General features: G+C 48.4%; 1 protein-coding gene across 4 annotated transcripts in view; it reads right to left on the bottom strand.

Annotated features, from left to right (window-relative positions):
* The window catches only part of afg1lb (AFG1 like ATPase b), a 182198-nt gene that overhangs the window by 38200 nt on the left and 119780 nt on the right, over positions 1–24218 (bottom strand). Inside the window, exons 12-13 of one of the 4 annotated variants that reach the window (XM_085997772.1) lie at positions 14064–14226; positions 12563–13904 (exon numbers count right to left, since the gene is read on the bottom strand). The exons of 2 other annotated variants lie outside the window; for them this stretch is intronic. In XM_085997772.1, coding sequence (XP_085853898.1) covers positions 13633–13904; positions 14064–14226 — 435 coding nt within the window. In that variant the 3' untranslated portion in view covers positions 12563–13632. Of the gene's footprint in view, positions 1–12562; positions 13905–14063; positions 14227–24218 lie in introns of those variants that run through there. One more of the 4 variants, XM_085997774.1, reaches the window with a different exon arrangement.

Genomic DNA, 24218 nt, shown 5'->3' with positions numbered 1-24218 from the left:
CATTGAGAAGGTGGTGGTGAGCCACCTTCTTGAACCGCTGCAGTCCGTGTGGTGATGGTACTCCCACAGTGCTGTTAGGTAGGGAGTTCCAGGATTTTGACCCAGCGACTATGAAGGATCGGCGATATACATCTAAGTCAGGATGGTGTGTGACTTGGAGGGGAACTTGGAGGTGGTGGTGTTCCCATGTGCCTGCTGCCCTTGTCCTTCTAGGTGGAAGAGGTCGCGGGTTTGGGAGGTGCTGCCGAAGAAGTCTTGGCAAGTTGCTGCAGTGCATCTTGTAGATGGTACACACTGTAGCCACGTTACACCGGTGGTGGAGGGAGTAAATGTTTAAGGTGGTGGATGGGGTGCCAATCAAGTGGGCTGCTTTGTCCTGGATGGTGTCGAGCTTCTTGAGTGTTGTTGGAGCTGCACTCATCCAGGCAAGTGGAGATTATTCCATCACGCTCCTTACTTGTGCCTTGTAGATGGTGGAAAGGCTTTGGGGAGTCAGGAGGTGAGACACTTGCCACAGAATACCTAGCCTCTGACCTGCTCTTGTTGCCACAGTATTTATGTGGCTGGTCCAGTTAAGTTTCTGGTTAATGGTGACTCCCCAGGATGTTGATAGCGGGGGATTCGGCGATGGTAATGCCATTGAATGTCAAGGAGAGGTGGTTAGACTCTCGCTTGTTGGAGGTAGTCATTGCCTGGCACTTCTGTGGCGCGAATGTTACCTGCCACTTATCAGCCCAAGCCTGAATGTCGTCCAGGCCTTGTTGCATGTGGGCATGGACTGCTTCATTATCTGTGGATTTGCGAATGGCACTGAACACTGCAGTCATCAGCAAACATCCCCATTTCTGATCTTATGTTGGAGGGAAGGTCATTGATGAAGCAGCTGAAGATGGTTGGGCCTAGGACACTGCCCTGAGGAACTCCTGCAGCGATGTCCTGGGGCTGTGATGATTGACCTTCAACCACCACAACCATCTTCCTTTGTGCTAGGTATGGCTCCAGTCAGTGGAGAATTTTCCCCCTGATTCCCATTGACTTCAGTTTTACTAGGGCTCCTTGATGTCAAGGACAGTCACTCTCACCTCACCTCTGGAAATCAGCTCCTTTGTCCATGATTGGACCAAGACTGTAATGAGGGCGGGAGCAGAACCCAAACTGGGCATCAGTGAGCAGGTTATTGGTGAGTAAGTGCCACTTGATAGCACTGTCGATGACACCTTCCATCACTTTGCTGATGATTGAGAGTAGACTGATGAAGCAGTAATTTGTTGGGTTGGATTTGTCCTGCTTTTTGTGGACAGGACATACCTGGGCAGTTTTCCACATTGTCGGATAGATGCCAGTGTTGTAGCTGTACTGGAACAGCTTAACTAGAGGCGCGGCTAGTTCTGCAGCACAAGTCTTCAGCACGATAGCCGGGATGTTGTCAGGGCCCATAGCCTTTGCTGTATCCAGTGCGCTCAGCCATTTCTTGATATCATGTGGAGTGAATCAAATTGGCTGAAGATTGGCTTCAGTGATGGTGGGGACCTCGGGTGTAGGCCAATATGGATCATCCACTCAGCACTTCTGGCTGAAGTTGGTTGCAAACGCTTCAGCCTGGTCTTTTGCACTCACGTGCTGGGCTCAACCATCATTGAGGATGGGGATATTCATGGAGCCTCCTCCTCCCGTGAGTTGTTTAATGGTCCACCACCATTCACGACTGGATGTGGCAGGACTGCAGAGCTTTGATCTGATCCATTGATTGTGGGATCGCTTAGCCCTGTCTATAGCATACTGCTTCCGCTGTTTAGCATGCATGTAGTCCTGTGTTGCAGCTTCCCCAGGTTGGCACCTCATTTTTAGGTATGCCTGGTGCTGCTCCTGGCATGCTCTTCTACACTCATTGTTGAACCAGGGTTGGTCCCCTGGCTTGATCGTAATGGTAGAGTGAGGAATATGCCGGGCCATGAGGTTACAGATTGTGGTGGGATACAATTCTGCTGCTGCTGATGGCCCACAGCGCCTCATGAATACCCAGTCTTGAGCTGCTAGATCTGTTGTGAATCTATCCCATTTAGCATGGTGGTAGTGCCACACAACACGATGGCGGGTGCTCTCAGTGTGAAGATGGGACTTCGTCTCCACAATGACTGTGCGGTGGTCACTGATGCCAATGCTGTCATGGACAGATGCATCTGGAACAGGTAGATTGGTGAGGACGAGGTCAAGTAGGTTTTTCCCTCTTGTTGGTTCTCTCACCACCTGTCGCAGGCCCAGACTGGCAGTTATGTCCTTCAGGACTCGGACAGCTCGGTCAGTAGTGGTGCGACCGAGCCACTCTTGGTGATGGACTTTGAAGTCCCCTACCCAGAGTTCATTCTGTGCCCTTGCTACTCTCAGTGCTTCTTCCAGGTGGTGTTCAACATGGAGGAGTACTGATTCATCAGCTGAGGGAGGGCGGTAGGTGGTAATCATGCTTGACTTGAAGCCATGAGAATTCATGGGGTCCAGAGTCAATGTTGAGGACTCCCAGGGCCACTCCTTCCTGACTGTATACCACTGTGTCACCACCCCTGGTGGGTCTGTCCTGCCAGTGGGGCAGGACATACCCAGGGATGGTGATGGAGGAGTTTGGGACATTGGCTGAAAGGTATGATTCTGTGAGTATGACTGTGTCAGGCTGTTGCTTGACTAGTCTGTGGGACAGCTCTCCCAATTTTGGTTTGCCTGGTGTTCGCAGAACTAGAATTTCCAGGGGCCTCTGTAGCTACCTTTAGCAGTGGAGCTCCAGGAAGCTAGTTGCTACAGTTACCACATAAATCCAAAAATTCCCTAAACTATTAATGTTCCAAGTTTTAATTTAATGTAAGATTTAAAATGTGAATCGTCAAAGTATATTTGCTAGTCTGGCTCCTGATGCCAATGTCCGGAACCAGAATTCACAGCAGCCTTCTGTAGGAGACACATTTAAAGTGGCCTCCAAACATTCACAGAAAGGGACACCATTTTTTTCCTTTTGTCCGTGAGCTACAATGCAAATGTTGATAAGAATATTTCTTGTGTTCGTCATAGAAATTTTAGCATAGGAGGAGGCCAGTCAGCCTTCTTGTCTATGTTAAATCTTGGTTCCCCGCAGGGTTGATTTTACAACAACAACTACAACATGTATTTATATAGTACCTTCAACACAGTAAAATGTCCCAAGGCGCTTCACAGGAGTATTACAAGACAAAAAATTTGACACCGAGCCACATAAGGAAAAATTAGGGCAGATGGCCAAAAGCTTGTTTAAAGAGGTAGGTTTTAAGGAGCATCTTAAAGGAGGAAAGAGAGGTAGCGAGGCGGAGAGATTTAGGCAGGGAATTCCAGAGCTTAGGGCCTAGGCAACAGAAGGCATGGCCGCCAAAGGTTGAGCGATTATAATCAGGGATGCTCAAGAGTGCAGAATTAGAGGAGCTCAGATATCTGAGGGAGGTGCGAGGCCATGGAGGGATTTGAAAACAAGGATGAGACATTGCTTAACTGGGAGCCAACGTAGGTCAGCGAGCACAGGGGTAATGGGTGAACGGGACTTGGTGCGGGTTAGGACATGGGCAGCCGAGTTTTGGATGGCCTCAAGTTTACGTAGGGTAGAATGTGGGAGGCCAGCCAGGAGTGCCTTGGAATAGTCAAGTCTAGAAGTAACAAGCATGGACGCCCCCCCCTACCGCCCATCCCCATTTTCCTGCGTTTCCCCCAAACAAATTCCATTTTCTTGCTTTCTTCTCAAAACTTGCTATATTCTACTTCAAGTAATTATCCAGTACCTCCTTGAATACTGTAATTGAATTAACAATGATCACTTGTGGCAAAGCAGTGGCTATTGAAATTCAGTCAATTTCAGCATTTAAATTGGCCAACCTATTCAAAATTTAGTGCCAGTGCAAAGCGGTTTCTGGTTCACACTGATGCTAAACTTTTTCCTTATTTATTCGTTCTCGGGTTATGGGCGTTGCCGGCAATTATTTTGCATTGACACTACATTTGTACGGTAAGAGTGAACTGGATAAACCTTTGAAGAGGAAAGGACAAGGAAATGCGATTCGAGTAGATAGCTCTCGTATGGAGCTAGCACTTGCATGTAGATTGGCTGAGTTACCTCGTTCCATGCTAAAATTTCAATTCTATAATTTTGAATACTGCATGGATTTTGGCAACATTACCGTAAAATGGAACATGTTAAACAAAATTTAGAGGTGGCTAAATCTAGAATTTGGGGCCCAAAAGTTACAAAGAGGAAACCACTTAATTGTGCTGGTTTTCACTGGAAAAAGGCAGGAGGGCTGTGATCCAGGCTTTAAACAACAACTTGCAATTTATATTTAACGTAGTAAAATGTCCCAAGGTGCTTCACAGGAGCATTCTCAAAACAAAATTTGACACCAAGCCACTTAAAGGAATAGTAGGACAGAGGACCAAAAGCTTGGTCAAAGAGATAGGTTTTAAGGAGCATTTTAAAGGTGGAGAGAGAGGTAGAGAGGCAAAGAGGTTTACAGAGGGAATTCCTGAGCTTCCGACCTAGGCAGTTGAAGGCACAGTCGCCAAAGGTGGCACGATTAAAATCAGGAATGTGCAAGAGGCCAGAATTGGAGGAGTGCAGTGATCTTGGAGGGTTGTACATAGAAACATAGAAGATAGGAGCAGGAGTAGGCCATTCGGCCCCTTGAGCCTGCTCCGCCATTTAATGAGATCATGGCTGATCATCCAAATTCAGTACCCTGTCCCTGCTTTCTCCCCATATCCCTTGATCCCTTTAGCCTTAAGAAATATATCTAACTCCTTCTTGAATATATTTAATGAATTGGCCTCAACTGCCTTTTGTGGTAGAGAATTCCGCAGGTTCACGCTCTCTGGGTGAAGAAATTCCTCCTCATCTCTGTCCTAAATGGCTTACCCCTTATCTTTAGCCTGTGACCCCCTGGTTCTGGACTCCCCCACCATCGGGAACATCCTTCCTGCATCTAATCTGCCTAGTCCTGTTAGAATTTTATAAGTTTGAATGAGATCCCCTCTCATTCTTCTAAACTCCAGAGAATATAAGCTCAATCGACCCAATCTCTCCTCATAAGTCATTCCTGCCATCCCAGGTATCAGTCTGGTGAATCTTCGCTGCACTCCCTCCATGGCAAGAACATCCTTCCTCAGATAAGGCGACCAACACTGCACACAATACTTAAGGTGTGGTCTCACCAAGGCCCTGTACAACTGCAGGACATCCTTGCTCCTGTACTCGAATCCACTCGCTACGAAGGCCAACATACCATTTGCCTTCTTAACTGCCTGCTGCACCTGCATGCTTACCTTCAGCGACTGGTGCACAAGGACACCCAGGTCGCGTTGCACTTCCCCTTCTCCCAATCTATTGCCGATCAGATAATAATCTGCCTTCCTGTTTTTGCCACCAAAGTGGATAACCTCGCATTTATCCACATTATACTGCATCTGCCCAATCACCCAACCTGTCCAAATCATACTGGAGTTTCTCGGCATCCTCCTCACAGCACACACGCCCACCCAGCTTTGTGTTGTCTGCAAACTTGGAGGTATTACATCCAGTTCGCTCGTCTAGATCATTAATATATATTGTGAATAGCTGGGGTCCTAGCACCGATCCCTGCGGTACCCCACTAGTCACATGCTAGTCAGAGTAGAAATAGAAGGATATTTCAGATGAATACGTGGCTAGAGGAATGGTGCAAAGGGGAGGGATTCAAATTCCTGGGACATTGGAACCGGTTCTGGGGGAGGTGGGGCCAGTTCAAACCGGACGGTTTGCACCTGGGCAGGGCCGGGACCGATGTCCTAGGGGGAGTGTTTGCTAGTACTCTGGGGGAGGGTTTAAACTAAAATGGCAGGGGTTTGGGAACCTGAGCAAGGGGACAGAGGAAAGGGAAACAAGGATAAAAGCAAAAGATAGGAAGGAGAAAAACAAAAGTGGCAGTCAACGGTTTAAATCAAACATGGTCACAGTAAATAATAACTCTAATAGGTGTAAGGGCGTTAAAAAAACAAGCCTGAAGGCTTTGTGTCTTAATGTGAGGAGCATTCGTAATAACATGGATGAATTAGCTGCGCAAATAGAGGTAAACAAATATGATTTGATTGGGATTACGGAAACATGGCTCCAGGGTGGCCAAGGCTGGGAACTCAACATCCAGGGGTATTCAATATTCAGGAAAGATAGGCAAAAAGGAAAGGGAGGTGGGGCAGCATTGCTGGTTAAAGAAGGGATTAACACAATTGTAAGGAAGGATATTAGCTCTGATGATGTGGAATCTGTATGGGTAGAACTGAGAAATACCAAGGGGCAGAAAACATTAGTGGGAGTGGTATATAGACCTCCAAACAGTAATGCAGAGGTTGGGAATGGCATTAAAAGGGAATTTAGAGAAGCGTGCAATAAGGGCACAGCAGTCATCATGGGTGACTTTAATCTACATATAGATTGGGCTAACCAAATTAGTAACAATACTGTGGAGGAGGAATTCCTGGAGTGTTTAAGGGATGGTTTCCTGGACCAATATGTCGAGGAACCAACCAGAGATCAGGCCATCTTAGACTGGGTATTATGTAACGAGAAAGGATTAATCAGCAATCTTGTTGTACGAGGCCCCTTGGGTCGGAGCGATCATAATATGATCGAATTCTTCATTAAGATGGAGAATGAAGTAGTCGACTCAGAGACTAGGGTCCTAAATTTAAATAAAGGAAACTACAATGGTCTGAGGCGCGAGTTGGGTAGGATTGATTGGGGAATGTCACTCAAAGGGTTGACGGTGGATAGGCAATGGCAAACATTCAAAGACCATATGGATGAACTATAGAATTTGTTCATCCCAGTTTGGCATAAAAATAAAACAAAAAAGGTGACTCAAATGTGGCTAACAAGGGAAATTAGGGATAGCATAATATCCAAGGAGAGGACATATAAATTGGCCAGAAAAAGAAGTAAACTTGAGGATTGGGAGCAGTTTAGGATTCAACAAAGGAGGACAAAGGGATTAATTAAGAAAGGGAAAATAGAATATGAGAGTAAGCTTGCAAGGAACATAAAAACTGACTGTAAAAGCTTATATAGATATGTGAAGAGAAAAAGATTGGTGAAGTCAAGCGTAGATCCCTTGCAGTCAGAATCAGGGAATTTATAATGGGGAACAAAGAAATGGCTGGCCAATTAAATACATACTTTGGTTCTGTCTTCACAAAGGAGGACACAAATAACCTCCCAGAGATGTCAGGGAACATAGGGTCTGATGAAAGAGAGAAACTGAAATAAATCAGTATTTGTAGGGAAATGGTGTGAGGGAAATTGATGGGATTGAAGGCCAATAAATCCCCAGGGCCTGATAATCTACATCCTAGGGTACTTAAGGAAGTGGCCCTAGAAATAGTTGATGGTTTGCTGATCATCTTCCAGCATTCGATGGAATCTGGAACAGTACCCATCGATTGGAGGGTTGCTAATGTTGCCCCACTATTCAAAAAAGGTGATAGAGAGAAAACGGGGAATTACAGACCGGTAAGCCTAACATCGGTAGTGGGGAAAATGCTAGAGTCCATTATAAAAGATGCAATAGCAGAGCACTTGGAAAACAGTGACAGGATCGGTCAAAGTCAACATGGATTTACAAAAGGTAAATCGTGCTTGACTAATCTACTGGAATTTTTTGAGGATGTAACTGGTAAAATAGATAAGGGAGAACCAGTGGATGTGGTGTATTTGGACTTTCAGAAGGCTTTTGATAAGGTCCCGCATAAGAGATTAGCATGTAAAGTTAAGGCACATGGGATTGGGGGCAAGGTATTGACTTGGATAGAGAACTGGTTGGCGGACAGAAAGCAAAGAGTTGGAATAAACGGGTCTTTTTCCTAGTGGCAAGCAGTGACTAGTGGGGTACCGCAGGGATTGGTCCTTGGGCCCCAGCTATTCACAATATATATTAATGATCTAGACAAGGGAACTAGATGTAATATCTCCAAATTTGCAGACGACACAAAGCTGGGTGGGCGTGTCTGCTGTGAGGAGGATACCGAGAAACTCCAGGATGATTTGGACAGGTTGGGTGATTGGGCAAAAGCATGGCAGATGCAATATAACGTGGATAAATGCGAGGTTATCCACTTTGTTGTCAAAAATAGGAAGGCAGATTATTATCTGAATGGCAATAGATTGGGAGAAGGGGAAGTGCAACGAGACCTGGTGTCCTTGTGCACCAGTCGCTGAAGGTAAGCATGCAGGTGCAGCAGGCGGTTAAGAAGGCAAATGGCATGTTGGCCTTCGTAGCGAGACGGTTTGAGTACAGGAACAAGGATGTCTTGATGCAGTTGTACAGGGCCTTGGTGAGACCACATCTTGAGTATTGTGTGCAGTTTTAGTCGCCTTATCTGACGAAGGATGTTCTTGCCATGGAAGGAGTTCAGCGAAGATTCACCAGGCTGATACCTGGGATGGCAGGCATGACGTATGAGGAGAGATTGGGACGATTAGGCTTGTACTCGCTGGAGTTTAGAAGAGTGAGAGGGGATCTCATTGAAACTTATAAAATTCGGACCAGACTGGACAGACTAGATGCAGGAAGAATGTTCCCGATGGTCGGGGAGTCCAGAACCAGGGGTCACAGTCTAAGGATAAGGGGTAGGCCATTTAGGACAGAAATGAGGAGGAATTTCTTCACCCAGAGTGGTGAACCTGTGGAATTCTCTACCACAGAAGGCAGTAGAGGCCAATACATTAAATATATTCAAGAAGGAGTTGGAGATATTTCTTAAGGCTAAAGGGATCAAGGGGTATGGGGAGAAAGCAGGGACCGGGTACTGAATTTGGATGATCAGCCATGATCGCATTGAATGGCAGAGCAGGCTCGAGGGGCCGAATGGCCGACTCCTGCTCCTATCTTCTATGTTTCTATGTCACTGCTTGCCACTCGGAAAAAGACCCGTTTATTCCAACTCTTTGCTTCCTGTCTGCCAGCCAGTTCTCTATCCAAGTCAGTACCTTACCCCCAATCCCATGTGCTTTAACTTTACACGCTAATCTCTTATGCGGGACCTTATCGAAAGCCTTCTGAAAGTCCAAATACACCACATCCACTGGTTCTCCCTTATCTAATTTACCAGTTACATCCTCAAAAAATTCCAGTAGATTAGTCAAGCACTATTTACCTTTTGTAAATCCATGTTGACTTTGTCTGATCCTGTCACTGTTTTCCAAGTGCTCGGCTATTACATCTTTTATAATGGACTCTAGCATTTTCCCCACGACCAATGTCAGGCTTACCGGCCTATAATTCCCCATTTTCTCTCTACCACCTTTTTTGAATAGTGGGGTTATATTAGCTACCCTCCAATCCATGGGAACTGTTCCAGAGTCCATAGAATTTTGGAAGATGACCAGCAATGCATCTACTATTTCTAGGGCCACTTCCTTAAGTACCCTAGGATGTAGATTATCAGGCCCTGGGGATTTATCGGCTTTCAATCCCGTCAATTTCCCTAACACCATTTCCCTACAAATACTGATTTCATTCAGTTCCTCCCTCTCATTAGACCCTATGTTCCCCGACATCTCTGGGAGGTTATTTGTGTCCTCCTTTGTGAAGACAGAACCAAAGTATGTATTTAATTGGGCTCCCATTTCTTTGTTCCCCATTATAAATTCCCCTGATTCTGACTGCAAGGGACCTACGCTTGACTTCACCAATCTTTTTCTCTTCACATATCTATCGAAGCTTTTCCAGTCAGTTTTCATGCTCCCTGCAAGCTTACTCACATACTCTATTTTCCCCCTCTTAATTAATCCCTTTGTCCTCCTTTGCTGAATCCTAAACTGCTCCCAATCCTCAGGTTTGTTGCTTTTTCTGGCCAATTTATATGTCCTCTCCTTGCATCTTATGCTATTCCTAATTTCCCTTGTTAGCCACAGTTGAGTCACCTTTTCTGTTTTATTTTTATGCCAAACTGGGATGAACAAATTCTGTAGTTCATCCATGCGATCTTTAAATGTTTGCCATTGCCTATCCACCGTCAACCCTTTAAGTAACGTTCCCCAATCCATCCTAGCCAACTCATGCCTCATACCATCATAGTTTCCTTTATTTAAATTCAGGACCCTAGTCTCTGAGTCAAATACCTCACTCTCCATCTTAATGTAGAATTCTATCATATTATGATCGCTCCGCCCCAAGGGGCCTCGCACAACAAGATTGCTAATTAATCCTTTCTCGTTACATAATACCCAGTCTAAGATGGCCTGATCTCTAGTTGGTTCCTTGACATATTGGTCCAGGAAACCATCCCGTATACACTCCAGGAATTCCTCCTCCACAGTATGTTACTAATTTGGTTAGCTCAATCTATATGTAGATTAAAGTCACCCATGATAACTGCTGTGCCCTTATTGCACGCGTCTCTAATTTCCCGTATAATGCCATCCCCAACCTCAGCACTACTGTTTGGAGGTCTGTATACAACTCCCACTAACGTTTTCTGCCCCATGGTATTTCTCAGCTCTACCCATACAGATTCCACATCATCAGAGCTAATATCCTTCCTTACTATTGTGTTAATCTCCTCTTTAACCAGCAATGCTATCCCACCTCCTTTTCCTTTTTGCCTGTCTTTCCTGAATATTGATTACCCCTGGATGTTGAGTTCCCAGCCTTGGTCACCCTGGAGCCATGTCTCCATAATCCCAATTATATCATATCCGTTTACATCTATTTGCGCAGCTAATTCATCCACCTTATTACGAATTGCTCCTCGCATTAAGACACAAAGGCCTAGAAATTCGGTTGGTAGCGCCAGCGATTAGCGCCTAAAGAGCCCGAGAATTGGGGCGTTACCCAATGTTCGGGTGGGCGCAGTGAATATTGCACCACCTCCCATATTGAGTATTGTTTTAGCGCCGGCGCTAACTCTTTGCGCACGCCCGCGGGCGCAGGCAGATCATGACGTCATTTCAGTGTGCAACGCCTTTTTGGTGCCCCGGACCGGATATTGGGTGGCGCCCGGAACCTTTGCGCCTAGCGCTGCTAGTGACAGTTCAATGGAATGCTACCAGGCCCTTCTCGTAGTCGGGGGGCGCTATTTAAAGGGGACAGCTCTAGTATAAAAGCTGCAGCCACTTGGCCTGTTCATTGTGATCATTGCTGGAGAGAGTTGGTGAGCTACTGTGGAGCAGATTTTTTGGAATTTAGTCTTAGAATACTTGGGACCTTCAAACCTGTCCGGAGCAGCTGGAGCACTACACCTAACAGCGTTTGGACCGACTGGCATCGGTATGGGAGCTGCTTTGGATGGCAACGTCCTCATGGCCGGACACTGTGAAGGGGCAGAGAGACGGCGGGAGAGGGGGCCGGGATTGGCCAGAAGGAGGAGGGGCAATGGAGGTCGGCCAATCCGAGGGTACGCTGCGAGGGTATTCAGGCAGCAGGTCTCATACCTTGCAATGTCAGAGGAGCAGTGTGTGTGAAGGCTGCGATTCGGGAAGGAGGTTGTAACTGAGCTGTGCCACCTGCTTGCTCAGGATCTGCAGCCGCGTCTACGGTGCAGGACCTCTCTGTCAGTGTCCGTTAAAGTGACTGTTGCCCTCAATTTCTATGCCACCGGATCCTTTCAGGCAGCCACTGGGGACATTGCGAATCTCTCTCAGTTTGCAGTCCATTGTTGCATCCGGCAAGTTACAGCTGCCCTTTATAGACGAAGGCGTCAATTCATCAACTTCCCTCTGAGCCTGGGGAAGCAGGCAGAGCACGCGCAGGGCTTCGCTGCTATTGCGGACTTCCCCATGGTGCAGGGGGCGATTGATTGCACACACGTGGCTTTGCGGGCGCCATTGCTCAATCCTGAGGACTTCCGCAACCGCAAGGGGTTCCACTCCCTCAATGTGCAGCTGGTCTGTGACCACCGCCAAATGATCATGGCAGTCAACGCCCAATTCCCAGGGAGCAGCCACGATGCCTTCATCCTGCGGCAGACCTTAGTTTGTGACCTTTTTGAGGGGCCGGCTCACCCACAAGGCTGGCTTCTTGGGGACAAGGGCTATCCTCTCTGCCCATGGCTCATGACACCACTCCGTTTGGCCGCCACCCCAGCAGAAAAGCTGTACAACAGCAGCCATCAGGCAACCAGGAACATTGTAGAGCACACTATTGGTGTGCTCAAACAGCGTTTCCGCTGTCTGGACCATTCGGGGGGAGCCCTGCAGTACTCGCCGGAGCAAGTGGGTCACATCGTCGTCGTCTGCTGCATGCTCCACAACTTGGCCATTCGACGAACCCAGCCAATGCCAGCCGACCCTCAAGGTCCAGCAGAGCAGGCGGACGAGGAGGAGGACGACGAGCAGGCGGACGAGGAGGAGGAGCATGCGGACGAGGAGGAGGAGGAGGAAGATGGGAGGGCTCCTGCAAGTGGAAGGGCCATCCGTCAGAGGCTCATCAGGGCTCAGTTCCAGGCCTCTCTGGCGGAATGATGGGTGTCATTCGTCCTGCGCACTGCGGATCTTTGAAAGGCTCTGAAGGCCAGCATGACTGTAAATAGTTACGTGTACCATTGCAAATTAAAACTTTTCTTTATTGTCACAAAAGTCCTTCCTTCCAGCATAACGACGTCATGTCAACAGAAACCATAACTAACAAAATAACAGTTAACTCTTCGGCAAAGCCGCAAAACTAAACAAACCATTTCCAACTATCACAACAGGTGAGGGAGTCCTTCAATTTGGCCAAAGAAACATCTCTGCACCTCCCTCTACTGCTAGCCCCTTGATGGAGAACGACTTCTCTTTCACGGTCGGCCCCTTCCCTCCCTGCTGCTCCTACGTAATTGAACCCCAGTGGCGGGGTCAAAGCTGGGGGAAGCCTGCTGACTGTGTGGAAGCGCAGAAGCCCCTGAGGGACGGCCTGGCCGACCTCTGGTCTTGGAGGGTGCGGACGCAGGCTGCTTGATCTGAGCATGGCTGGAAGCAGTGTGCCCTGCAGGTGGTGGCAGCTGCACTGCAGACGTACCAGCGGTGGCATGAGCAATGGTCACCTGCCGAGAGAGGACACCTGCACCATAGTCGGCCGACACACTGGCTCTCTAAGGGGACCGGTTCGGCTCAACCGCCTGCTCTACTGATTCCTGGCCTTGTATGGTACTGGAAGGGCCCGGGGTGATCCTAGCTGATACAGATAGAGTGGCTGCAGTGAGAGTTCGCGTTGCCTCAATCTGGGTGTGGACGAGGCCAGCAAGTGACTGCGTGGCAGCAGTGAGGACCTGTGTGGCAGGTGCCAGTGCTTCAGAGGAGCCCTAGACAGTTCTTTCCATTGCTTCGGACAAGGCCGGAGCGGTCCGTTCCACTGCCTCGGACAAGCCCTGGACAGACCTTTCCAGGGATTGTCCGAGGCTCTGAACAGTCCTTTCCATTGCAGCCTCGAAGCCCTGGACAGTCCTCTCCATTGCTGCCCCGAAGCCCTGGACAGTCCTCTCCATTGCTGCTCCAAAGTCCAACACACTCTTTGCCATTGTTTCTATCGACTGAGGCATCCACCCCACTGCAGCCATCAGCTCAGTGTGCCTGAGCCGGGCCTGGGTGCTCATTTCAGCAAGGTTACGCACCTCCTCTGCACTCTATGCAGCAGTCATCACTCCCTGCCTTGCCCTCCGGGGAGCCGGTGGCCGAACTTGCCTACCCCCCCCTGCGCTGCTGCATGCCGCTTGTTCTGGCAACTGGCTCATCAGCAGAGCCGCCCCCCGCCTCCCCTCCAGGGAACCACTATCCCCAGTCTGCAGATGTGTACGCTCCCCTGAAGTTGGAACGGATGCTCCGGCTTCCTCCTGATCCTCGCCTCCGGAGGCACTGGCAGCTTCAGGGCGCAGATCCCGAGTTGGTGATGCAGCATCTGAAAGCAGGGAGGTGGAAGAGTGGCTTTAGCAAAAGGTCAGGTTGGCGGCAAGGCATGCCAGATTGCGGCAAGGCTTTGACATGGCTGCACACCAAGAAAGCATGCTGGCGGGGGGACCAAGTGGAAGGAGACAGCTGAAAAAGGAGAGAGCCTTACCCTCGCTGTCGAGAAGGGGATCGGCAGCTGCAGTGTTAACAGGACCACTCAGATGTCCTCCAAGAATCTGGTGCACTCTCTCCTCGAGATCCGAGAGAGTGACCACTTGTGGAGGTCTGCCACCGGTTCGACACTGGTCCTTTCGGATCGTTGCCAACTTGGACTGCAGGGGAAAGAAGGGGAAGCTCTGTTACATGATGCCTTGAGAGATCGTCTCATGCCCCCCATGGTGCAAGAGCCCTTACATGATGCCTTGAGAGAGCATCTCATGCCCCCCATGGTGCAAGAGCCCTTACATGATGCCTTGAGAGAGCATCTCATGCCCCCCATGGTGCAAGAGACCTTACATGATGCCTTGAGAGAGCATCTCATGCTCCCCATGGTGCAAGAGCCCTTACATGATGCCTTGAGTCAAATGTGCATTTGTGTGCCCAGAAAGGGCCATGGGTGCTTGCTGACAGATAGCCATTGGGGCATCATGGCAAGAGGGTGCGCGAAGTCAGGTACAGATGGAGGGAATCAGAAGTTTGCATAAACAACACTCACCCTAACGACCCGAGTGAGGTCGTTGAATTTCTTCCTGCACTGAACAGGGCTCCTGGTCGCCATGCTGCTGGAGTTGACCCTCTGAGAAACATCCCTCCAAGCTCGGCGGTAATCCTTTTGATTCGGCCTCCTGCCATTGTCAGGATATAGAACATCTCGACGGCGCTCCACTGTGGACACCAACTCCTCCAGAGCCTCAGTGCTGAAGCGCTCTGCTCTCTGTCTCACCTTCTCCATCCTGATCAAGTTTTTTGCACCAGAGAAGGAAGAGCGCCGATTCTGAGGCCTACAGGGCGTTGAGTGTGGAAGCTGAGGCTGATTGACCCACCCCTTTAAGAGCCGGCCGGCGCCTGGAAGTCTCGTGGTTATCGGTAATTGAGATCACCTGCGCTGCGCCCGTCCGCGCCGATATTGGGTAGCGCCGGAAGTTTTGCGCCTTAGGAGGCCCATGCAACGTCTGAATTCGCGCCTCAATCCCCTTTGGGGGCGATGCGACCCAATATCGCGCCAGGCGGCGATAAGTTTCGTCTGGCTATAAACTTTGCGCAGCGCCAGTTCTAACGCCTCAAGCGGGGCTATACCCAATTTCTAGGCCAAAGCCTTCAGGCTTGTTTTTTTTTTTTTTTAACACTCTTAGACCTTTTAGAATTATTATTTACTGTGGCCATGTTTGATTTAAACTCTTGATTTCTCTGACTGCCACTTTTGCTTTTCTCCTTCCTGTCTTTTGCTTCTAACCTTGCTTCCCTTTCCTCTGTCTCCCTGCACAGGTTCCCAACCCCCTGTCATTTTAGTTTAAACCCTCCCCAACAGCACTAGCAAACACTCCCCCTAGGACATCGGTCCCGACATCGGTAGAGCTGAAGGAAATTATGCTGAGAGATATTGATAAGCTTGTTGCAAGCAGATCTATTTACAACAACTTGCATTTTACTCTATTCTTTTCATCAAAAAAAAGTTAGAACACTTTACTGTGTGGAGAAGAAACCAAAAGTAAACCAAGTGGGAGGGAAGAACATATTGATGAAATCAAGGGATGGGGCTAAAAATAATGAGAAAACTTTTTTGAGACTTGTGACATTCAAGACGCTGCAGCGAGGCTGATTGCGATCTTTAAGATTGCATTTAGGGAAGGATGGGAGAAGCTTGGGCTTTTTAGCCTTGAAAGGCGACATCTGTGAGATTATGTAATCGAGGCACATTAGGCTGTTAACAATAGAGGTACATTAGGCCGTTAACAATAGAGGTACATTCGACTGTTAACAAGAGGTACATTAGACCGTTGACACTATGGCGAAAGTAAATCTAGATTTTTATTTTAAACTAAGGAGTCACAGCTGCACATTAGTAAAAGGCAAAGTTAAGACTGACATCAGGAAGTTCTTAACACAAAAAGTGAACATTATATGGAATGGACTCCCAGATGTGAAAGCCTTGGATTCAATTAAGAGGCAATTGGATACAGCAAAGGAAGGACTTTCTGGTTCATCCATCCAGAAAGACCCTAATGGGTTGAATGGCCTTCCTCATTGATAAATATCTTGTGAGTTTGTGAAAGTAGGAAGAGAGAAAGTAAGGATTATGAGGAAGATTGAAAAGACTGGCCACCAGTGGAGTAGCATCGAGAAAAAGAAACTTAAATTTACATACGAGGACAGGGACGAAGGAGCATAGGATGCAAGCAAGGACACTGAGCTTATGGGGTTTGCTGAGGTAGAATGGGGTGACGTTGTGAAGGCATTTAAAAGTAAGGATAAGGATTTGAAGCCAGAAATATAACAGTTGTACCAAAGAAAGCAATGGAGGTAAGAGACAAAGATCTAGTTGGGATGAATTTCTTAAAAGGAGACAAGAATAAACAAAGGTATCAAAACCATCACAAGTGGAGGAACAGAGAAGGAGTTTTGAGAGGCCACTAGTAATTATAACAAGGATGGAAAATAGAAGTGGAGAGGGTTTGGCCTATCATGGAGAAAGTGGTCAGAGAAAGCTCTTGGAAGTCTTCAGGCCCTGTGCTATCACAAGGTTGAGAGGATGGCCTTCTGGAAGGCAAGATCGAGGGATGCAAGAAGCACAAGATGCCAAGAGAAGCAAAAATAAAGACAGAGATGCCTTAGGGTCAAAGGCTGGAAAAGTAGCCCAGGGCTCCCTTGTTGAATGGTGGTCGAGTCACCCAATTTAGTAGATCAAAGGTCAGGGGATCCTTGATGGTCGGAGGTTGGAACTGCCTGGAGGTCTATGACAGGGCAAGGGTAGCTTTGCGAGTAAAGGTATGGAGGACAAGAATGTAAAATTGTTGGCCCAGATTTTGAATTAAGAATAATGGCGAGGCTAACAATACACACCATTTTTATGAAGTAAATCGGACAGCAGGTTCCAGAGTCCACACATGCACGGTTAAATGTGGAAATTGCTGTCTGATTTGCCCCGCTCCTCCACAAGCTTTGCTCCACCAGTACCTCACCGAGCGACTCAGCACTGAAATCAATGTACGGGCGTGAAGTAGCGGTACTTACCAACTAGTTACTCACTAAACACGCCAGAAAAAGTTAGGGCTGGTGCATTCAGGTGTAAGTGAATTTTTAACGGCGTGATAAGTCACAAGTCAGGCTTGGGCTGATAAGTGGCAGGTAACATTCGCGCCACACAAGTGCCGGGCAATGACTATCTGCAACAAGCGAGTCTAACCACCGCCACTTGACTTTCAACGGCATTACCATCGCTGAAACCACCACCAACAACATCCTGGGGGTCACCATTGACCAGAACCATAAATACTGTGGCAACAAGTGCAGGTCAGAGTCTAGGTATTCTGTGGCGAGTGTCTTCACCTCCTGATTCCCCAATGCCTTTTCACCATCTACAAGTCAAGTCAGGAGTGTGATGGAATACTCTCCACTTGCCTGGATGAGTGCAGCTCCAACAACACTCAAGAAGCTCGACACCATCCAGGACAAAGCAGCCCGCTTGATTGGCACCCCATCCACCACCTTAAACATTCACTCCCTCCACCACCGGCGTACTGTGGCTGCAGTGTGTACCATCTACAAGATGCACTGCAGCAACTCACCAAGGCTTCTTCGGCAGCACCTCCCGAACCCGTGACCTCTACCACTTAGAAGGACAAGGGCAGCAGGCGCATGGGAACACCACCAAGTCACACACCATTGTGACTTAGAAGTATATCGCTGATCCTTCATCGTCACTGGGTCAAAATCCTGGAACTCCCTCCCTAACAGCACTATGGGAGTACCCTCACCACACGGACTGCAGCACTTCAAGGTGGTGGCTCACCGCCACCTTCTCAAGGGCAACTAGGGATGGGCAATAAATGCTGGCATTGCCATCACTTAATTTTGCTTTCTGTACACGGTTTTACAATGAATTTTTTTTTTTTTATTCATTCATGGGATGTGGGCATCGTTGGCAAGGCCAGCATTTACTGCCCATCCCTAGTTGCCCTTGAGAAGGTGATGGTGAGCCACCTTCTTGAACTGCTGCAGTCTGTGTGGTGAGGGTACTCCCACAGTGCTGTTAGGAAGGAGGTTCTGGGATTTTGACCCAGCGACGATGAAGGATTGGCGATATACTTCCAAGTCAGGATGGGGTATGACTTGGAGGGGAATTTGCAGATGATGGTGTTCTCATGCGCCAGCTGCCCTTATCCTTCGAGGTGGTAGAGATCACGGGTTTGGGAGGTGCTGCCGAAGAATCCTTGGCGAGTTGTTGCAGTACATCTTGTAGATGGTACACACTGCAGCCACGGTACACCGGTGGTGGAGGGAGTGAATGTTTAAGGTGGTGGATGGGGTGCCAATCAAGCGGGCTGCTTTGTCCTGGATGGGGTCGAGCTTCTCGAGTGTTGTTGGCGCTGCACTCATCCAGGCAAGTGGAAAGCGATGTAATAAAACTCACTACGCACTGGTTTGAGCATAAAGCAAGGCTTTAATCAACTTGTTTCAGAACATGGAGGTCTAGTTGTACTTCGCTAGTTCCTGGTCTTACAAAATGTCCCTGGAAGCTGGGCCGACACCCGAGTTTTTATACTCCTTGGACGGCGCCACCAGCTGGCCGTCCAGCATTATTTCGTAAGTAGTTTCTTGATGATGATGAGATTTATAACATTCTTCCTGCCTAAAAGATTTGGAAGTCCGACGACTTCCTCTTAACAGATTAGGCGGACCACGAATAGCCGCAGTCTTTTAGATTTTTGGTTATGGCTAGAAGGCACGTCTCCCCGGACCGTGTCTTGGTCCCTGGGCCACTTGATCCGTACCGGTGGATCGACAGAGCCCGTGTTGCTCTGAGCGACCCGCGGGAGGCTGGGGAGATCGTGACTCCAGGTGTGGGTCCCCACAGGTGCAGAACTGGCTTCATTCTGTTTGATAGCCGGGGATTGACCGGCGTCCTGGCCTCGGGTGGCTATCCCACGGGGAGCACTCAGCTCCCCGAGTGGATCCGGTGGTGCAGCTGGCAGATTTCTTGATGTCCCAGGTAGGGAGTCATCTTCGGGGGAGCGCAGAGTGTCGGCATCATCCCCGTGGGTCCCTCTATCAGTTGGGTCCGTGGAACCGGCTGGACAGGGAGCCAGATCCCAAAACGGTGGACTCCCAGCCATCAAGGTACCGCACGTGCACGTACGTGGGATTGATGTCCATGAGTTCTACCTCATCGACGAGAGGATCGTTTTTAGACGATTGGACGAATCTTCGGAGCAGCACGGGGCCGGGAGCTGCCAACCATGACGGTAGAGACGTCCCATGGGTGGAGCCACGCTGGAAGCTGAAGAATCGCTCGCGAGGTGTGACATTGGTAGACGTAGAAAGGAGAGACCTGATGGAATGCAACACATCAGGGAGCATAGTTTCCCACTGCTGGACTGGTAGGTTGCATGACCTCAGCGCAAGACGAACAGCGTTCCAAATGATAGCATTGTATCTCTCAACCTGTCCGTTACCAATGGGATGGTACGGTGTCGTTTTACTTGTGGCGATTCCCCGTTGGGAGAGATAACTTTTGAGTTCGCTTGACATGAAGGAGGGACCCCCATCAGAGTGGATGAAATTGGCCGTACCGCAAAGGGAAAAGTCTTGATCAAGGCATTTGATCACTGTGGAAGTAAGCATATTGGGACAAGGGAAAGCGTGAATATTCGTCCACCATAGTCAGTAAGTAGGTGTTTTGCGTTGAGGAAGGCAATGGCCCTTTAAAGTCAATGCTGAGTCGCTGCATAGACTGCATAGCGTGTATGAGCGAGCCATCCGATGGACGGAAGAATTGCGGTTTTAATTCCGCACAAATTCTACAGGAGGAGCACGTTCTTTTCACATCTTCCGTAGAAAATGGGAGATTTTTAGATTGCACAAAGTGCAACATACGGGTAACGCCAGGATGGCATAAGTCAGTATGAAGATCCGCCAGAGTCGAAGTTGACATAGAAGAGCAGAATGCCCACGTGAGGGTATCTGGGGCCACATTCTCTTTGCTGGGTCGATAATGTATGGTGTATCCAAAGGCGGCCAATTCCATCCTCCAGAGTTGTATTTTGTTATTCTTGATCTTAGTGCGTTTCTGGTTATCCAGCATAAAGGCCACGGAGCGCTGATCGGTTATAAGTGTGAAATGGCGATGAGTGAGAAAATGACTCCATTTACGTACAGCTTCGATGATGGCCGTAGTTTCCTTCTCGACAGGAAGATAATGGAGCTCGCTACCCTGCAAAGTTCTGGACAGAAATACAACGGGTCGACCACCTTGATTCAAGGTAGCAGAGATCGCCACATCCGATGCATCGCACTCGACCACGAAAGGAAGATTTTCATCAATGGAACGAAGCGTGGCTTTTTCCAGTTGTCGCTTGAGGTTGAAAGCTGAAATAACCGTTGCCTCCAATGGAAATGACTTTGCGTGAAGCAGGGGCTGGATCTTGTCAGAGAAGTGGGGTATCCACTTCGCATAATAGGCAAACATGCCGAGTGCCCGACGAAGAGAGCCGAGATTCGTAGGGGGAGGGAGCTCCTGAAGCGGACAAAGTCGCTCCGGATCCAGTTTGATGACACCGTTGCCCACCCAGTAGCCAAGGATGTTGACTGATGGTACTGATTTCACAGATTTGGACTAATTTAAGGTTACGTTGCGATGACAGAGAACGTCAAAAATTTTCTGGGGTTTGGCATCATGCTCCTTCTGGCCGTGAACAGCAATGGTGATATTATCCAGATATGGAAAAGTGTCCGTTAAGTTCTCCTGTTTGACTAGGCTATCCATTGCCCGTTGAAAGACGGCCACCCCATTGGCGACCCCAAATGGAAGGCGACAAAACTAGTAAAGCCGACCATTGGCATCAAAGGCTGTTAACTTTTTGTCAGAGCCCTTTAATGGTACTTGATGATATGCGCTCTTTGAATCAAAGGTTGAAAATACCTTGTAGTTAGCAAGGTTATTGACGATGTCATCGATGCGTGGTAGTGGGTAGGCATCCAGGTCGGTATACTGGTTAATAGTTTGCGAGTAATCGATGCAAAGACGTTTCTTGTGTTGCTTCAGAGAATTTTTGACTATGACGACTTGAGCCCACCAGGAAGATGAACACGGCTCAATGATACCGTCAGCTAGAAGGCGAGAGATTTCTGCCCCTCAATAAAGGATCGATCATCTTGGCTGAAATGTCAGGATTTAGTGACTATGGGCTTACATCGGGGGGAAAGATTGGCAAACAAGGAGGGCTCGTCGAGCAAAGCCGCCGAAAGCGCACAAAACGGTACTTTGGAAATAGTAAGCTCCGGTTTTGACCCTCCAAACTCGAAAGTGAGTCTTGTGTTGTTTCTGGAAATCCTGTCCCAGGAGCACATCACTGCATAAGTTCTTGAGCACCCCGAGCCGGGTGGAGAAATAAGTGCGGCCATTGAGAATGAGGTCAACAAGACAAAAGCCGGAAGAATTGGTGGTCAGTGTCGTCAGAGCCATTGCAATTTCCCTGTCCGAGGGGTAAATACGCAGTTTTAACTTACTGACAGCCCGCTCACTAATGAAGCTGTCAGAGCTGCATGAGTCGATTAGTGCACTCAAAATGTGTCCATTTACCGAAACCTTCGTGGCTGCATGGGACAGATTTTGGGGAAAAACAGCTGTGATGGGAGGAGGGGCAGTTTTACCCTTGACAGCTGTAAACTTAGTAGTGGTTCTTGGGGGAGGAGCAGTTTTATAGATAGTAGCTGCAAAACTAACAGGAGCTCTCGACCGGTATACCTTAGAAAAGTGGTCTTTCTTACTAACAGCGGCTCTTGGCTGGCATACCTTAGAAAAGTGACTTTTCTTGCTGCAATGATTGCAGGTTGTGTTATGAGCAGACAGAATTTCCTATAATGGAACGCACCTCCACAGAAGAAACACTTCCTTCCAGATTGCCAAGATGCCGCTAGGGCGGGGTCATCATCAGTGTAGGTTTCTAGGGTAGGGTTGTCATCAGCCGGGTTAGCGTTGTCATCCGTGAGGGCTTCCACTGAGGCCTATTGAAGGAGTCACTAAAAGTGATAGCAGCAGCCCGTGCATGTGGTGAAAGATAGGTATCTGCATTCCTCTTTGCTAAGTCCAGAGAACATGCTGGTCATAGGCAGCCTGTAACTTGAGGGTTTTATTCTCCAACAGACGCTGACGTATGAAGGGAGATGCAATCCCATTAATAAAGGAATCACGAATTAACTCCTCCTGGTACTGCTCAGCTGTAACAGCTTTAAGATTACAATCTCTGCTGAGCCTGCGAAGTTTCTGAAGGAATTCGTCAAGTGATTCCCGGGTTGTTGTCGAGTTGTGGCCAGTAGATGCCAAGCAAAAATTTAATTTGGGGACTTGACATATAGCTGCTGTAGTATTTGGATAGCGGCGTCATAGTCTACACAGTCTTCGATATAATCAAACACAAGGGGATACATAATTAGCAAGCATTCATAACTTGTTAGGAACATTCTCACCACACTCCTCAAGGAAATTGCTAAAGGTACGATACCAGTGTTTCCATACCTTAGCAGCTGTAAGTGAATTCGGGTCCAGGTCGAGACGGGTGGGGCGGAGTAGTTTCTCCATGATGGATCGATTACTTGTCTGAGTTCCCTTCTACGGTTCGAGTCGTAGCTGGCTGTTCCCGAAATCACCCAAAGCGTGGAGTCGATATCAAGTTGATTAAATTGACTGTAATAAAACTCACTACACACTTGGTTTGAGCATAAAGCAAGGCTTTAATCAACTTGTTTCAGAACATGGAGGTCTAGTTGTACTTCACTAGTTCCGTGTCTTACAAAATGTCTCTGGTAAGCTGGGCCCACGCCCGAGTATTTATACTCCTTGGACGGCGCCACCAGCTGGCTGTCCAGCATTATTTCATGAGTAGTTTCTTGATGATGATGATGAGATTTATAACAGAGAGTATTCCATCACACTCCTTACTTGTGTCTTGTAGATGGTGGAAAGGCTTTGGGGAGTCAGGAGGTGAGACACTCGCTGTAGAATACCTAGCCTCTGACCTGCTCTTGTTGCCACAGTATTTACGTGGCTGGTCCAGTTAAGTTTCTGGTCAATGGTGATCCCCAGGCTGTTGTTGATGGGGGATTCGGCAATGGTAATGCTGTTGAATGTCAAGGGGCGGTGGTTAGACTCTCGCTTGTTGGAGATAGTCATTGCCTGGCACTTGTGTGGCGCAAATGTTACCTGCCACTTATGTTACCACCAAGCCTGAAGGTCGTCCAGGTCTTATTGCATGCGGGCATAGACTGCTTCATTGTCTGAGGAGTTGTGAATGGCACTGAACACTGTGCAGTCATCAGCGAACATCCCCATTTCTGACCTTATGTTGGTGGGAAGGTCATTGATGAAGCAGCTGAAGATGTTTGAGCCTAGGACACTGCCCTGAGGAACTCCTGCAGCGATGTCCTGGAGCTGAGATGACTGACCTCCAACCACTACAACCATCTTCCTTTGTGCTAGGTATGACTCCAGCCAGTGGAGAGTTTTCCTTCCGATTCCCATGGACTTCAGTATTACTAGGGCTCCTTGATGCCACACTCGGTCAAATGCTGCCTTGATGTCAAGGGCAGTCACTCTCACCTCACCTCTGGAATTCAGCTCCTTTGTCCATGTTTGGACCAAGGCTGTAATGAGGTCTGGAGCCGAGTGGTCCTGGCGGAACCCAAACTGGGCATCAGTGAGTAGGTTATTGGCGAGTAAGTGCCACTTGATAGCACTGTCGACGACACTTTCCATCACTTTGCTAATGATTGAGAGTAGACTGATGGGGCGGTAATTTGCCGGATCGGATTCGAATATTCGAATTTATTCTTCCTGGTTTAGACTCTGCGTGTATCAGTGAGGATTCTTCAATCTGACTGGTTGAAGAGCCACGCTGCTGCTTTCCTTGCTCACAGAGGGCACCGCGCTGGATCAGGCGCCCGATGACAGGAAGTTGACTCTCAAAAGCCCATGAAAACTCTGTGGGCAGCTGTCAACGTAGTGAATGGCGAGCACCGTTCCTTTGCCGCTGACCGCAAAATCCAGGCCAATACGTTTCAGGGAAGACTTATTAGAAGAGATTCATCCCAACCCCCAGCCTCCCTGTCG

This window comes from Somniosus microcephalus, chromosome 9, assembly GCF_052327205.1.
Source record: "Somniosus microcephalus isolate GS21.2 chromosome 9, FLI_Smic_1.0, whole genome shotgun sequence".
Taxonomy (NCBI): Eukaryota; Metazoa; Chordata; class Chondrichthyes; order Squaliformes; family Somniosidae; genus Somniosus; species Somniosus microcephalus.
Note: the sequence above shows the minus strand (reverse complement) of the source record. Positions and strands in the feature narration are given on the sequence as shown.